The sequence below is a fragment of the Paroedura picta genome, chromosome 17, assembly GCF_049243985.1.
Source record: "Paroedura picta isolate Pp20150507F chromosome 17, Ppicta_v3.0, whole genome shotgun sequence".
NCBI lineage: Eukaryota > Metazoa > Chordata > Lepidosauria > Squamata > Gekkonidae > Paroedura > Paroedura picta.
The window spans coordinates 23,216,861-23,233,247 of record NC_135385.1 but is presented as its reverse complement, the minus strand read 5'-3'; the positions used below and the strand labels follow the sequence as shown (position 1 = coordinate 23,233,247).

Sequence of the window (16,387 nt, the reverse complement as noted above, 5' to 3'; positions counted from 1 at the left end):
TTCTATTCCACCCTCTTCCCCCCCCCATCGTGAAATCCAGGCTTCCTTCGCTCCGAGGCGGTGCAGGCGGCGACGCGGCGCGCCCCATTGGCCGGCCCCAGTCACGTGAACCAGCCGCCGTCGCGCGAGCCTTCCGTCGCCGTCACGTGACGCAAGCAAAACCGCCTCTCTCGCGCCAGGCTCGTCGGTTTTTCCCCCCGCCCTCCCCCTTCACGTGACGGGGGCGCGCGAGAAAGAGAACAGAGGGGCGCCTGGGACGCGGCGGCGGCGGGGTTGGCGCGAAGCGAAGCGAGCCGGCGCTGTCGGGAGCCCCACGGCCGGTGAGTGGCGGGCTGGGCCGGGTAGGGGGCGGCAGGAGGGACAATCCTCCCTTCCCCCAGGCGCTGCCGGCCGCCTCCCTCGTCACCAGGGGCAACGGGGCCTGCAGACGCCCAGCGCGGGAGACGGCGACGGTCCGCCCGGCCTCTCCCCCGGGGACGGCGCCCGGGAGAGTCTGAAGTCATTTGGCCATCGGGAACAACGCCGGGGGTGGGGGAAGGAAGACCCGGGCTGCTTCCGTGGAGCCTCCAGGGGCAGGAGCAGCGCGCCTGAGAGCTGCGGGGGGGGGCAGAGCTGTCATTGGCTGTCAGTCTTCAGTGGAGCCTCCAGGCGCAGGAGTAGTGCGCCTGGCTGCCGCACGGGGTCAGAGCTGTCATTGATTATCAAACCCCTGGGCGGCGGGGCCAGAGCCTGCCACCCCACGAGTCCCAGACAGAGCACAGATGGAAACTGACCAGAGGAAACTGACCAGAGGGTCCTGCCCGTTATCAGAGTCCCTTGATGCACAGATGTGGCCGCCCGCTTGCTGAAGCTCCCACTGTAGTTCCTATAAAGATTCCCCACCCTACACTCTTAAAAATTGCCTGGGGTTAGGAGTAGAGGGAAGAACAGTAAAGATCTGGGACAGTTTTGTGATGATCACAGGGATGGTTAGAGAAACGGCATCTGAGCTGATGAGAAATTGTGTTATGTTCTTACAAAGTACGCTGGTGGAGGGCCATGTTTATTTGGGCCTGTCTGTGTATTGCCCTGCCTTGAAGTAGCTTGTTTTCTTCAGAAAGGGTGAGTGCCGTTAAAGGAACATGGAAGGGATGAACAGACAACCGAGAAGGTTGTAGTTGGAAACGGAAAGAGGGAAAACCAGAACTGGGGAATAACTAAATGTAACTTCCATTTTGAAAGCGGAGCATCTGGCTGAAAGAATCCCGAGCCAGCAGGGCTTTGTTCAGATCCAGCGAGGTAATCCCCCCCCCCCCCCCCGGCTTTTCATAGCTGGAGTACGCACGTGTTTTGTGTGTTCTGCATCGTTCGTCTTTAAAAGGGCTCGGTCTTGTGAGTTGGTGTTCCTTACCTTTATATGGCAGACGGATTTGAAGGCATAAGATGGATGGTTTTCTGTAAGGTCGTGTGTCTGTAGGGGAACTAGGCGTTCCAGGAATACTGTTTTTCTGTTACATACATCCCTAATTGTCCTCCAAGACTGGATTGGGCCTTGGGGCAGGAGGACTTCTAAGCATTTCTCGTTTTCTAAGTTAGTGCCTCAAAGCAGCTTCACACCCACCCCCCAAAGGATGTGAACGCATGCCTTCCCCTCCCTGGCTGCAGCCTTGCTCCTCAGGGGTTAATTGCTTTGAAGATGATAATCCCAAGGAAACGATGCGTTCCAATAATATATTCTCCCAGGTATGATGTTTGTCTCCTTTTTTGCTTCCGTGTCTTGGAAAAACAAGTGGCCTTGCGTTTGCTCTGTCTCTTTGAAGCGCCATTGAAATGACCATTGCAAATGTTCTGTCTGGGCAGGATTCTGTGCTGTCTCTCTAGTCAATGGGACTAAATGTTTACATCTTTTGCGTTTTTCTCTAGAGGGTGACATTTCTGGCATGTAAATCGTTTTCTTTTGGCATGATGCACGGTTTAAATGCTATATACACACACACATACACACACACACACACACACACATATATATATATAAAACACTTGTTTCATTAATGGCTTGCCGGTTATTAAGTGTGGATTGCCCTGTACCTGGTGTGTCATTCGTTGCTGGCGGTATAGATAAGATTTCCTTTTCCAGAGCAAGACCAGAGATTCCTGTTTCCACGTCTGTCTTGGGAAGTGTTCTGGGCAGTACTCAAAAATCCCATAGTAGCAGCATTAATAAATAACGAGTAGATGTACTACTCCTGCACATGGAGGCTCCATTTCTGTTGGCTTTTCCTAGGCACACAGATTTTTCCATCTCGGCCAATCGGGTTCTGTTAACTGGAAGACTACTGAGTTATAGTCGGTGTTCACACAGGGGTGCTGTGTAGGAGCGGGAGACATTGCTGTGTTTTCCAGTGGCTCTAATGATCTGCTCTTCTTTCCTAGGTAAAACCATGAAGGAGTGCCTTTGGAAGGACGCGTCAAGACCTGCGGCCTCCAGGCAGTGAACTGGATTCATTTGGACACTCAAAGCCATGCATCTGTGCCTAAGGGACAGCCAGAGCCAATGCGTTCCAGGCCCTCTGCATCATGCTGAGCCCTGGTATGGGAAGTGCTCCAAGGCTAGTTGACGCTGCCCAGAGTGACCTTTGTGGCCAAGGTCACACGGGAACCCGCTCTGTAAAAGCCACCCTGCCCAGGAAGTTCTTCAGGTTTTGTTTCTTTCCCTCTTTGCTCGCTTTTCTGCACTGCATGAAGACCGTAACATTCGAGAGCGCATGGTAACATGTGAACAGCTGCTATGGGATTCTTGCTCTTCGACAGAGCCAGGGAGCCTTGTGTTTTGCACGCAGAAGAAGGCTTCTAGCACCTATATTGATTGCAGCACTTGTAAGCTGACTGTGCGCTTAATGGTGAGAGCCTCAGGACTACATGTACATGTGGCTCTTGGTTAAGCTGATGGCCATGCCGTGAGAGCCGCTCTGGCGTTGGTGCAGCCATGACGGAGCCCCACCGGGTCCAACTCACCTCTCTGCCGGGCCCTCTGAGCACCACCCTGCTGAAAAAGACTCGCCGAGAGGACATTGCGGGAGCGGAGCCCCCCCAGGAACCTGAGCCGGCAGCTGCGGCCGTCCGCATCGCTCTCACCCTTTTTGAGCCGGATCACAAGCGTTGCCCTGAATTCTTCTACCCTGAGCTGCTGAAGAACACCCGCGGGAAAGGGAAAAGCAGTTCCGCGGGAGAAAAGGTATGTGAGGCCACCAGCGGGCCGAGAGCCACGTGCGCCAGATCTTTCCCCTTCCCCCGGCCTTGAGCTGCTTTCCAACAGTGGGGTCAACCGTGGTTTGGGTAGGGTATATGTTAGTTTTCTTCTGCCTGGAGAACGGAGAGTCCTTGCTCAACTGCACGCACGTACTCTGTTTGCTTCTCTAAAGTTGGTTCTGCTGGTGCCTTCTTTCCCCTGCAGCTCCATCTGGTTGACATTTCCTTCCCCGCAGCTCTGATCTTTCCCGGTATTTCTCCTGGCCTCTTTCCCAAGCCACTCTTCCTTTCCTTTTCCTTTCCCTCCGCCTCAGGCAGCAGTGCAGCTCCGCTCTGTTTTCAGGTGTGAATTCTTTCAGCAATTCCCTGCATGCTCTGCAGCACGACTGTTGGCTCTGCCCTTCTCAGGATTATTTTGAGGGCGGGGGGGGGGGGGGGGTCACAGCTACTGGCTGCTGCCCCAGGAAGTCTCATGAATAGTATCAAAGCTAAGGCCCAGACTGGCCTGTGGCGACTAGTTGATGCTTGCTGCTAAAGCAGACTCCCTGCTTCCGGCGTCCTTGCTGGGAAGAAGGAGCTGTCCAACTGAGGGCCAGCATGTCTGTTTTCTGTACAGTCACCTCGGCTGCACATGGGGGGTGAGGGAGGGGTGGCAGAAAGAACCAATGTGTTTTTACCAGAACCTTGGCAGACCAAAGAGCTCAGGACTAGTTATAAAGCTGTTTGCCATTCTCTTTTTTCCCACTTATTTTTTGAAACCGTGTCTGTGGGGTGGGATCAGAGGAAAGGGCCTGCCATCTTGAACTCGGTGCTGCAGCCAGAAGTTTCCTTGTGTCTCAGAGGCTGCCCTGACGTTTAGGGCCAAGTGGGCCCAGATGTAAAGTCCTGCCTAGCGCAAAGCAGAGCTTGTCCTCTGAGCAGTGTCACTCTCTGCCTCTGGATACAAAGGGCTTCTCTGGGCGGCAGCAAGGCGGGTTCCGTTCTGATCTGTTCTCCGTTCCCCCCCAGAAAAAAGACCTCGCGGATCCCTTCAACAATGAGGAAAGAGAGCGCCACAGAGTGGAGACCCTGGCCAGGAAGTTCGAAGAGAAATACGTACGATTGTTGTTATTTTTTTAATGCCTACTTTGCCAGTGGACGGTTCCTTCCTGAACTTCTGCTAACTGTTGTTAAGGGATCCAAAAAGCCTGCACATATTTTAATGGGTAGTATCTTAGTTGGTGCATACCAACAGCGGGGGGCCAAAATCATGATTTTGGGACCAGGGTTGGTGGTGGGGGAATGGTTGTGTGGCATCCGTTTGCAAGCACTCTTCCAGCTTGCGTCTAGATCCTAGAAAAGTTCTGAAAGGGTTTTTTTTGGGGGCGGGGTGGGCAACGTTCTCCCAGGACTCTCATTTGGGGCATGCACTTAGGCTTGGGCACCGGCCCAGGGTCTGGGGGAAAGCACGTTTCGCCGTGGGGTGTATTCTAGCTTTGTTTTGTCCTGTGCTGCACCTGCTGGCAACGGCTGGCCCATCTCGTTCCAGGGGGGGAAGAAGCGCCGGAAAGACCGCATCCAGGACCTGATCGACATGGGGTACGGCTATGACGAATCCGACTCCTTCATCGACAACTCGGAAGCTGTGAGTAGCAAGCGGCAGCCTCGGACTTCCCACGCAAAGCCCCTCCACGGCGGGGGAGGTGGGGACTGTCTGCTGTAGTTCCAGGTAGGGGAGACATCTGCTGGCTCGGAGGCCTGGTCCCAGGGGAGTTTCCAAGCTTTGCAGCAGCATGTTTTTCTCAGTCTGCCGTGCAGAATCCACCTGGATCTTGGTTCTGTGTGGGCTGGAATAGCAGTTTGTCCCTGGCCACAAGCAACCGAACCCAGTGCCTGCCAATTTGCGTCGGAATTGAAGGTGGGGTCGGTAAGACAAAGCCTCTGTATGTAATTAGGAGAGCCGAGTGAAGGTTTGGCTGCGTTTCTGAACCCGGAGAAATGTCAGAAGAGGATTTCTCTCTTTCGGGTCTCTGTCAAACTTTCAGTCTTGCCATTGAAGAAAATTTCTTTCTGGAAGCAAGTAGTAAACAGGGTGCAAGGTGCTTCCTTGCTAGAGCTCAAGGGCACGTTTGCAAGCGTAACTTTGATGTTTTCCCTGAGACCCTTCTCTCCAGTTTGGAAATAGGCGCCCTGAACAAAGTACCAGGCACAATACTGGGCAATGAAAGGTCAGGAAGAGAGCATGGGAACAGGTAACCGGGTAGCACATGAATAGCATCTTGACACACTCTCTTTGTCCCCAGTACGATGAGCTTGTTCCGGCCTCTCTGACCACCAAGTACGGCGGGTTTTATATCAACTCCGGGACCCTGCAGTTCCGGCAGGCTTCTGAGTCCGAGGATGACTACATTAAAGAGAAAAAGAAGAAGTCACCGAAGGTTTGGGATTCAGTGTCTCTGCAAGCTCCCATCCCTACTTCCTGATTAACCAGATCCCCTTCTGAGTGGCACAAATGTGCATCGTAGATTTTTCTTGTGATTTTTCCTAGCAATGAGCCAGTTGAGGGAGTTTCTGATAATGGGAAGTGGGTGGGGAGAGCAGCATACAGAACACCAAATAAATAAATTGCACAGTCTGCCCCCAGACACATTTGCTCGGGAGCAAAGTCTGCCGAGTTCAGCAGGGTTTTACTGCTCGGTCTGCTGGCGTGGGGAAGCGGCCGTTCGGGAGTCAGACCCTCTGACTTCTGTGGGGCATGCTTCCAGGTAAACATGCCAACGTGTGGGAGATTGGGCTGCAAAGTAAATACGGGCAAAGTGCACATGTTTCTCATAGGAGGCGGGAAGTTTCTCCACGTCCTCTGAACACACCAGGAGGGTAGTGGTTTGGTGCCTGCAGTTGTACAGCTGGCCCTCTTCCACAACAGTTTACAAAATCAAAACTGTAGGGTAGCCACTTTAATCGCCTACATTCCTTATCTCAGTTTATATTTGGGGACTTGAGATCCTTCCTATGTCCTGCGTGCCAAGATTTGTTGTGTTAGAAGGGCCCTCTTGGGTGTTTTCCCTCTGTGTGTGTGTGTGTGTGTGTGTGTGTGTGTGTGTGTGTGTGTTAGAGGGTTGCTACATTTTCCCCCTTATTCCGACATGGAACTTAGTCTCTTAATAACCACCCCTCTGATGCCTGGCATTTCTCAAATTCCCAGAAACGGAAGTTAAAAGAAGGGGGCGAGAAGGTGAAGAAGAAGAAGAAAGACGATTCTTACAACAAGGAAAAGAAATCTAAAAAATCCAAATTCCCCAAAACCGGGTAAGAGGCTGCCGTCTTGTACAAAAGTGGCTGTTTCAGCAGGAGGTGTGTTCTGAATGTCGTAAAGGTCACAACAGAGGCCTAGGCGACAAACCACTAGGTTTGAACCCAGGTGTGTTTTAGAGACCAGCGAGAGTTTGTTGGGGGTATGAGTTTTTGAGAATCAAGGCATCCTCCTTGAGAGCCTGTCTCGTTGTTGTACTGCGGACTAACCCAGCCGCTCGCTTAGCCCGTTCTCTCCCTTGGAGGCATCCTAACGCCGTGCTCTCTTCATAGTTTCACAGCTCTGAATGCAAGTAAAGAGAAGAAGAAGAAGAAATATTCCGGGGCACTAAGCGTCCAGGAGATGCTGAAGAAGTTCCAGAAGGAGAAAGAAGCCCAGAACAAGAGGGACGAGGAGCCAAACGCAGCTGTCCCAGCTCTGGCCGAAGCCCCGGCTCCCCGCGAGGCGGAGAGCGTCTCCGACCCCCTTCTCTCTCTCTTCGGCCACGCCAGCGATAACGAACTGCTCCAGGCAGCCAGCGCCATGGACTCCCTGACTGATCTGGACCTGGAGCAGCTACTCAACGACTCCCCGGAGGAGAGCCCTTTCCGGGACGTGGAGGACGGGAGTGACCCCCTTGGAGTGGCCCTGGAGCAAGAGGTCAGGCAGCCCCTCGCCCTCCCCGAGGGGCTGCCAGGGCCTCTGGAGAAGCGCATCGAGGAACTGGTGCAGGTACCCCAGGTTCCACTGTAGCCCATGCCTTTGGAATTCTGACAGAAGAGGTGGTGGGAGGTTGGAGGTGCACAAGGACAGGGAGACATGTGGCGGGAGTACAAGAGGAATAATGATGATTAAAAATATACAGAACTAGTTTTATTTTAATCTGCAGATCACCAATAGCCAGTCAGGATCTCTGCTGGACAGGACCCCCCCCCCCCACACACCCCAACCACTTTCTAAAAACATTGGAGGGCACCAGGAAAGCCAGCAGGGGGGCACCATGTTAGGGACCCCTGTCCAGTGGGTACAGTGGCCATCTTGCCCTTGCATGCAGGGGCACGTGGGGTCCCTCAGGCTGGACAAGGGGGTACCCTCCAGCAGCCTATTCGCATGGAGAATAAACTATTCTTCATAGTGTCTTTGAAAATTCTGACTTTGCGGAGGCCCTCAGAACTAGATGGAATCCTGTTCCGTTCCCACGGGGCTGCTCTTACCTCTTCAGCATGAGCGATGCCCTTTCCAGAGGCGACGCTCAGCTCTGCCTTCCCCAGGAGCGTCTTTGCATTTTCCTTTTCCGTCTGTTCTTCACCCGCCCACCTCCGTATCCCTGCTGGTTGCTAACGACTTTCTGTTGCCTCTTCCGGCGCAGGCTGCCAGGGCTGTGGAAGGCGAAGGGAAGCACAAATTCTTCACCCAGGACATCAACAACATCTTATTGGAGTAAGTCCACTTCCCAATTTTTTTGCCAGTGGGCGGAATCTGTACCGGGGGGGGGGGGGAAGGGGAGAATCCTTGCTTAACATGCCTCCTGTCTGTCTCTTTCAGCATCGAGTTGCAAACCCAGGAACTGAACAGCCAGGTTCGATCCGGGGTGTATGCTCACCTGGCCTCCTTCCTGCCCTGCAGCAAAGAAACCCTGGTCAAGCGAGCCCGCAGGCTCTGCCTCCACGAGCAGGTGGGGACCGCCGGAGAGCCGCCCCCTCTGGCGGCGCATGGGAATCGCAGCCGTAAACAGAGCAAGGAATGTTTTGAGCCCAGGAGTGGCGGGAGACGTCACAGGTGTCTTTGAAGAATGGAGCCGTGACTCACAAAGGCTCCTCCCCCCCACCACACATTTTCTTCCTGGGAACATCTGGATTTGATGTTTCAAAAGTCTTTTTGTCCCTTCCGGAACCCGTCCCTCGGTCCCGGATTGAGTATTATTGGGTAAATGCGCCCGGTTTACATTCACTAATTTGGTTAAGAAAAGGGATCTGTGCGCCATGGGTTATAATTTTCAACTGAGAAAATGTAGGTAAACAATGGGGCTCAAAGGCGAGTCCTCTCCTTCTCCGTTTCTTCCGGACCTATAAAGGGGCCCTGCCCCGAGAGGAAGGGGCGATGTGAAACCGCTCCCCTTCAGAGAATGCTTGAGGAGGACGGACTTCCCTGTATCCTTGTGGGGGGGAACCCACGGGGCGCTTCTCTCCCTGCCCTCTGGAGGGTCCTGGCTGAGCATGTGACAGTTGTTGTTCTTCTGCTACGCTTTGGGCAGGGCGGCCGACTGAAGGAGCCTCTCCACAAGCTCAAGGAAGCCATTGGCCGGGCGATGCCAGAGCAGATGGCCAAGTACCAGGAGGAATGCCAAGCGCACACTCAGGCCAAATTTGCCAAGTAGGCTGCTGATTCTCCTCCCCGCTCTCCTCCGGGGGTTTCCCAGGGGTACCCAGAAATGCCAGGGGGGTTCTTAGCTAGTTCCTCCCACCCCACCCCCCTTTCCCCCTCCTGCGGCGGTATGGCTAGAAGAACGATAGGCCGTACTGCCAAGGGGCAGGTGAGAAGGTGGACGCTGGGTGCGAAAGAGTCCTCTTGTGACCCAGCGGGGCTCTCTGTCCATCTTTCTCCCCTCAGAATGCTGGAAGAGGAAAAGGACAAGGAGCTGCGGGAGAGGGTCTGCTCAGATGACGAGGAAGAGGATGATAAAGGAGGGAAGCGCATCATGGGGCCCCGGAAGAAGTTCCAGTGGAACGAGGAAGTCAGGTGGGCCAGGAGCCGAGGGGACCTTGCTGGGTCGGCAGCCCCTGCTTTGGGGGGTTCCGGGGCCTGGGCCCGCTGGCCATGCAGTGGCCCCTGGCTTTCGGGTAGCGTGGGTCTTCTGAGGCCTCCCAAGTCCTTCGCTTGCCCCAGGAGCCGGCCTCGAGGATGGTGCCTCCCCCGCCCGATTGCTTTGAAGCTTCAAGGAAGTTCTGAGTCACCTGCTCACAAAACCTTCCCCTCCTCCAGGGATCTGCTCTGCCAGGTGGTGAAGCTCAAACTCGACGGGCACGAGCTGGAGAAGAACAAGGCCCAGTCGATGGAGGACCACGTGAAAACTTTCCTGGATGCCGAAGTGAAGCCCCTGTGGCCCAAGGGCTGGATGCAGGCGCGGTGAGTGGGGGCGGGGCTGAGAAGCTACTCGAGGATCCGCCATCCCCAAGTGGTCAGCACGGCCAGTTCCACCAGAGCAGCTTCAAAGGGAGCGGTGGAGGGGGTGGGCAGAGCCTTGAACCCCACAGATTAGGGGAGAGGTCCACCAGCCTCTCTACATGGAAGGCCAGTTGACAGCAGCCTAAGTACACCCTGGATGGGAAAGGTCAACAGGGCAGGTTGGCAGACTCTGTGTATGTGTGTGTGTGTTTGTGCACGCGCGGGGTGTGTGTGTGGGGAAATACACGGCTAACACACAATTATGATTTTTGTGGATTCTCAGAGTGTAGGCACCTGGCTCTGTTCTAAACGCCCCAAACACATTTTGGGCTTTCTGCTAGGCCTCAGGAACTTGTTTTTGCAGAGTCCTTTTATTCCTTGGGAGTCAGGCCGCTGGGTGGCTAACGTGCCCGTCCCTCCCCACTCACTTCCCATCTCCTATTTCAGGACATTATTCAAGGAGAGCAGGCGAGTCCACGGCCACCTCACTTCCATCCCGTAAGTATTCCTCGCCGTTCCCCCCGCAGCGAATCCATTCTGCTCTTTTGCCCGGAGGTGGGTGGGCGCTGGAGCCTTGGACAGGGCAAGGTCTTACCCAGCCCAGCTATCGAAAGTTGTTTGCTAGAGATGCTTAGGCCTGAGCCTGGGACCTCGCACAGGGCTGCCCCTGTGTTTCTGTCTCTCTTGCCTCCCCTCTGGAGACTGGGGTTCCCCTCGGGGCCTGCCAAAAGCCAGCTAGCTGGCAGCCCTGGGCCCCAACCCTTCAGTGAACACCTCTCTGTCTCGTGTCTCCTCTTACAGAGCAAAGAAGAAAGTCATGGCTCCTCCCAAGGTGAAGGGGAAGGTGAGCAATTTTCGATGTTATGTCTGTTTTTTGAATCCTCGCCCAATTTTACTGGAATAACAGCAGCCAGTTTTCAAGGATTCGGCTTTGGAATGAGGCCTGCTTTTGTTGTGCAGTGAAAAAAAAATCACACGTAACCTACAGTGGATTTCAAGAAACTTCATATTTTAAGCAACGTACCAAAATATATTTCACTGCCGCTAGTCTCCATCCTGAAATCCTTGCAAACCATATTTAGTTCCGTTCAGCGGTAGTTTCTTGGAACTACAAATGCTTTTGGTATTGCCACGTGAAACTTGCTTTTAATCAGCGAAAAGTTGTGGTACTTAGCACATTGTATTCTCAGCCCATAACTAGATTCTGTTCTTGGACACAACAGGCAGCATCCATTTTTACCCAGAGTATCTTTGCGGGTAATATAATCTGAAATTTGAAATAACTCTCAACAAAATGAACAGTAGGTAACACACCGGCTACAAAGGCAACAGTAGGTAACACACCGGCTACAAAGGGAAATAGTTCACATTTTCAATGGGTCCACTTTCCTTTGTGCTTCCTTTCAGGAGTCTTCTGGCAAGCCGGATAAGAAGGGGCCCCTCTCAGTGCCGCTGATCCACTCGAGCTGCACAGTCTCGCTTTCTCCAGAGCCGCAGGGGATTGCCGTCGGCCTCAGCCCTCAGACCAGGGAGCTCCTGGCAATGAGTTCGACTTCTGTCCCGAGCAGCACGGTAGCCCAGGCCAACTTCAGCATGGATGACTCTCTGGACGAGGACTTGATCCACAACGCGGCCTCCTCCTTGGAGGCCGTCTCAAAGGAACTGGCCGTGCTGAACAGTCGCACGGGGGGCAGCCCCGACTTCACCCTCCCCGCCACCCTCAAGGTACCCGCGGAGAAGCCCCCCAGCCAGGCGATGCCAGAAGAGAAGAGGAATTTTACCAAGCTGGCCCCCTCGCCCGCCCAGGGCAGCAGTTCTCTGCAGTCACCCCTCAATTTCCTGGCCGAGCAGGCCTTGGCGCTGGGCCAGACCCCGACAGACAAGAAGGCCGAGGGCTCTGTTTACAAAGAGCTCTCCAGCCCGGCTCCCCCCAGCAAGCTGGACACGCACCCGCCCAAGCCCAAGCACCACAGCCTGCCACGCACAGGCCACGGGCCACAGACCTCTACCCCGGCCCCGGCACCCTCTGCGAAGGTGTTTCCCGTGGGAGGGCAGCATCCCAAACCTTTCCCGCTGTCCCCTCCCTTTGTCAAGCTGCAGGCCCCCAAGGCGGCCTCCTCGCTGCCCGCACGCCCTCCCCAGCTATCACAGCAGGCCAAGGGGCTCACCAAAGCGCAAAGCTTCCACTCTTCTCCCTCCTCATCATCGCCATCTCCAACCGTCTCCGCAGCGTCCAGCGGCTCCCATAAGACCCCCAACTCCTCCCCCATAGCCCTGAGCTACCTGGGGAAGCACTTGAGCAGTTCCGCCTCCTCGGCTCCATCCTACAAGTCGCCCTTCGTGGCCCTCTCCCGGCACGTGGCTCCCTCTGGCGGCTCCGTCTCCGTGGCCCAGAGCTCCTCCGCCGGCAACCTGCTGCCCAGCGCGCCTCTCCCTTCCCCTGGGCAGGCTCCCAGTCGCTCCTCGCCCAGCTCCACGGCGGCCAAAAAGAAGCCGGTCTCTCAAAAGCTGACGCTGGTGGCTCCTCCGGGGGGGCCAAACGTCAGCTCGAGCGGGGGGACGCAAGGGGTGGCCAAGCTGCTGACCTCCTCCCTCAAGCCAGCCGCGGTGAGCAGCGCTGCGTCTTCTACCTCGGTGACGGTAAGCAGCCCTCTGGGGAAGCCGGGGGCGGGGCGGGGCTCGGCTAGCGTCTCAGCTTGGAGAAGGGGCAGGGGAGGGGGTAACACGATACAGGGTTACAACACTGTGCATGGGGTGGAGACGGTAGAGCAAGAAGGACTTTTCTTTCTGGCAAGACAAGAACTTGTGGGCACTCCGGGAAATGAAGGAGCTCCAGGCCAGCGGAGATCCACAAAGCATCGCTTAGTAATTCCGGAGACTCAGAGGAGAAGGTGACTGCAGAGGGGGCCAGAATTTGAGTCCAGACCATCAGTGTTTTAAGCTTCCACCATGGGAGATATCGTGGGTCTTGAAGTCAAATTTTCGTTCCGCTAGTGCAGAATTGATGCGGGCTCCGTTTCCCAAGGAGGTCGCTCTCTTGGCGTCTCTGGTGGCCTGCTGTCCTAATGGGTGCTTCCCCCTTCCCTTCCCTCCCCAGAAAGGAACCAGCGGTGCGGTGCTGCTGACCGGTTCGTCTTCCGTGAGCGTCCTGCCTGCTTCCTACAAGCCCGGCAACGCCAAGCTGCCGGCCGCCCTCAGCTCCGCCCCGCTGGGCATCTTGTCGCCCCTCCATTCCTACCCTCTCCACGTCATCTCCTTCAGCTCCGAGTCCTCCCCCAAGGCTGGTGTGTCGAAGGATGCCATCGTCACGGGTCCGGCCCCGGGGACTTTCCATCACGGTCTTGGTCACGGTAAGGCCTTGTGATAGTTAAGGCTAGTGAGCTTTCTCCCAAGCTTGTTCTTCTTTGCGGGTGGGGTAAGGCTTCTTTCTCCTCTATATAGCTGAAAGAAATGGGAACCGCTAACCTGCCAGCTTACGGTCATTTGGTGACTTGCGTCTTAGAAGGACCCGCCCTGGGGAGTGACGGTAGTGTGAAAACCCTTTATTTTGGATCTCTTCCAGGTACTCCTCAGCTTCACGGGAAAGGGGCCAGTGTGCCACCGCGGAAGTTGTGATGGCCGGGAAAAGAAGGCACCGCCAGCCCCGGAGGAGATCCGCGAAAGGGCGTGAAAGACATGGGACGCCCTCCGCCCCCCTGCAAAGGATGGGTGCTCGGACCTGCAGCTTCCCGCAGAGATGAGCGCCTCTTCGTGGCGGGTTTGTGGGGGAGAAAAGCACCTACCGGGCACAGCTCTGGCAGCCGCTGCCGTTTCCCACAATTCCAGGGGGCGCGTTTGAGCGGGAAGGGGGTTTCCGATCTGCGGGCCAAGCTCTACAGCGTCTAGCTCTCTTCCCCCCGAATCTCCGGTGGGCTTCTCGGTGGGCTCGGCGTCCAGCAGAGAGAGATCTTGTGGCTCGGTCACCTGTATAGGTGTAAATTTCCCCCACGCTCCGGAAAACTGTACCTGTGATGCAGCCGTTGTTCCTCTTGACCAGGAAACCTCCCTCCCTCCGTGGCAGCTTTGTAAAGTCGATGCCCCCCCGTGTGGGAGGGGCCTCGGGACGCACCCAGCGTCATTCGAACTGGAAGCCGTGAACTCTTTGGTTACTCCGCTGTGTGTCCCTGCCATTTTCGGTGTGTGTGTTTTGGGTTTGCCTTGTGCTCAGCTGTCCCGTCCCCCTCCCCGTCCCCTTCCACCCCGCCCAGTCGCTGCCATTGAACGCATCGGATCAGATGAGGCCCCTCTCCGCCTTCCTCTGCATGTCATTGTGTATCGCAAAGCCGTAATTCCAGTGCCTTGGATGGTGGAACGAGAGTCCAGAAACACGTCGAGCTAATATTTTCGGGGGGAGGGGTGTGGTCTCTCTGAAGCGCTTTTTGGGGACGTGGCTCCCCAGAGCGCTTTACATTTTTGTTAAAACTGATCTGTATTTAAATGCATTAAGCTCTATTGGATGGAGCTTTCTTGTGGACGGATGGAACCTGGGAGGCAGCAAACGCCAAGCCAGGTGGCAGGATGTTAGGTGATGGTGTGAGCTTCCTTCTTAAAGCCATGGATCTGGAGCGCAGACGGGGTTCCGTGCAGAGGTTGTTAAGGGCTCCTTTTTGCTTGCCTCCTGCTCTTCAGGCGAGTGCAGGTGCCCTTCGCTTAAATCACCTTTCCCATCATGCTCCCTCGATGGTTTGCACCTCAGCACCTTCCTGAGCCTGGGGCCACTGGATTAGGGCTGACTTTGGAGGACTTTGGCCATGCAGTCAGTAAAAATCGGGTTAGACCTGCTTGTATCTCAACGGCACTTTGGCAAGAGATTTTCCCTGGTGGAACCTGCCTGCTTTTTGGGGTACGGGGGGAGCGCGCCCCTCCGGGATCAGCAGTGATCCAACACGGTGCTTGTCTGCGGCCACCTGCGGATCGTGGCGATCACGGTTCAGAGGTGCCGGCCCTTGGAGAACGCCCCTGCTTTGAACGAGGCAGGTCAGGGTGCTGATCCGAGCAGAGAACAGGACTGGAGGGGACGAGCCCTTCCCCTGTCCACCGTGCCTGAAGCCGTTTCCTAGAGAGGGAGAGAACCAAGCATGCGAGATTTCTCTTCCTTTTGCCACTTCCAGCCCATGAATGAGGCTTACGAGGGCCTACAGTTTCTTCAGCTCCCAGAAAAACAGCAGACTCCTTTGGGCAAGCAAGAGGCCAAGCCCCAGGGCTGTCGGTTGCCCGTGACTCATAAGGTCTGGCAACAACACAGTCTGGAAGCCTCAAGCGCCTATTGGAGCTCTTCCTTTACTGTAAACCCCCCAGGAGGAGACCCTTTTCCCGTCTGAAATACCAGTCTGCTTCCAAGATTTACAAATCACTCAACTGGCAAATCATTTTGAGAAGGGGGGGTGTTTTTTTCTTTCGGATGGAGGCCTCCAAGCCAGGTCTGGGAGCAGGCCCTCTCCCCTAGCCATGTCTGTCCCGGATTCCAAATGCACCGGGACGGGGAGCAGTACCCTTTCCTTGCTTAAAAGAGACAAGCCTTTCCCATTTGTCGGACTTGGTTTCAGTGGAAAGAAGAAATGGTAGGTTGTAGCAGCAGCAGAGCCAAAGACCAAATGAGGGGGATGCTCATTTTGAAGCACTGAAGTGGAATCAATAGGAAATCCCTCCCCACCACCCGGTCGCTGTCCTCTGTTCTGCTTTGGTGGTTCGGGTTGGCCCGGTAGGACACTAGTTGCCTCTTCTGTGCTGTTCTCCCTTCTCCCTCTCAGCACTCAGCAGGATTGGGGCCTCTTTCAAGCTGTCGCGCCCCTTCTCCACCGTGACTGTCGCCCAGAAGTGGCTAGTGCAGCTGCAACTTTGCCCCAGCCTGTTGCTGGAGCAGAATCCCCCACCCCACCCCTTTTGTTTTAGGAAAGTTCATGAAGCCTCTTGCCTCAGGGAAATGATGTCACGTGGCAGAAGTTCTGTGTGATTCCCCCCTCCTGCTTTTGTTTCCTTTCCCCATTCCCCTCCCCTCTCCTTTTGATGTGTGTTGGATAAGCGAGAAAACGGAATCAAAAGAGAAGCCAGGGCAGAACAGAAGGAGCCAGGGGGGAGGGAGTGTGACGAGAGCAGAGTGACCATGTTTTCTGTCTTGGCTTTGGCCATGTGAGGAGACTTTCTTTACTACGGTGGGACGCGCGCACCACCAGATGGCACTTAACTTAGAAGAAGCAGTTTCTTTTTTCTTGCGTGGGAAGAACTGCAATTTATTTTTTTTGTGTGTTTGCGGAGGGAAGGGGGGGAGGAGAGGAGGGAGGGGCCTCCCTTGGTGAGGAGCAGGGAGGAGGGGCATTTAAAATGGTTAATCTTGTATACAGCTATTGAATAAAATTGTTTTGCAGTTTCCAAACAAATGCATTTTTTTAAAGCGTTTTCCCAAAGGAGACCTTTATGGGGAGGGGAGAGGAGGGGGGGACTAACGCAATAGCTTTTTCTGAAGCCCCCTAAACAAATTCTATTCCAGCAGTTGTCACCTGTAGTGGAAACTATCAGAAAAGGTGTCTCTTGGTTCCAAGCTTCACAAGAACTTAAAAAATTAGTCTTTTGCTGTTGTTAAAGAAAGCCAGGGTACATATGCAGCCTTCATCACAAGACTCAGAAAAGACGAGTTCCCTTCATGTTTGTCACCTTGGTTACCTAAACCTTTATGTTTCCTTAGGG

General features: G+C 55.0%; 1 protein-coding gene across 2 annotated transcripts; it reads left to right on the top strand.

The window, feature by feature from the left end:
- Positions 1 to 142: 142 nt before the first annotated feature.
- On the top strand, positions 143 to 15,982 carry UBN1 (ubinuclein 1). Of its 2 annotated transcripts, none has more exons than XM_077315997.1 (17): positions 143 to 320; positions 2,413 to 3,214; positions 4,237 to 4,323; positions 4,757 to 4,852; positions 5,511 to 5,645; positions 6,413 to 6,516; positions 6,793 to 7,231; positions 7,869 to 7,939; positions 8,045 to 8,174; positions 8,754 to 8,872; positions 9,110 to 9,238; positions 9,482 to 9,625; positions 10,112 to 10,162; positions 10,466 to 10,508; positions 11,072 to 12,304; positions 12,762 to 13,014; positions 13,227 to 15,982. In XM_077315997.1, exons 2-17 carry the CDS (start codon positions 2,966 to 2,968, stop codon positions 13,277 to 13,279), a joined length of 3,336 nt encoding a protein of 1,111 aa, XP_077172112.1. In that variant the 5' UTR covers positions 143 to 320; positions 2,413 to 2,965; the 3' UTR covers positions 13,280 to 15,982. The 2 variants fall into 2 exon arrangements, with proteins under 2 accessions (XP_077172112.1, XP_077172113.1); XM_077315998.1 differs by lacking the exon at positions 143 to 320 and adding an exon at positions 1,412 to 1,722.
- The last annotated feature ends 405 nt before the right edge of the window (positions 15,983 to 16,387 follow it).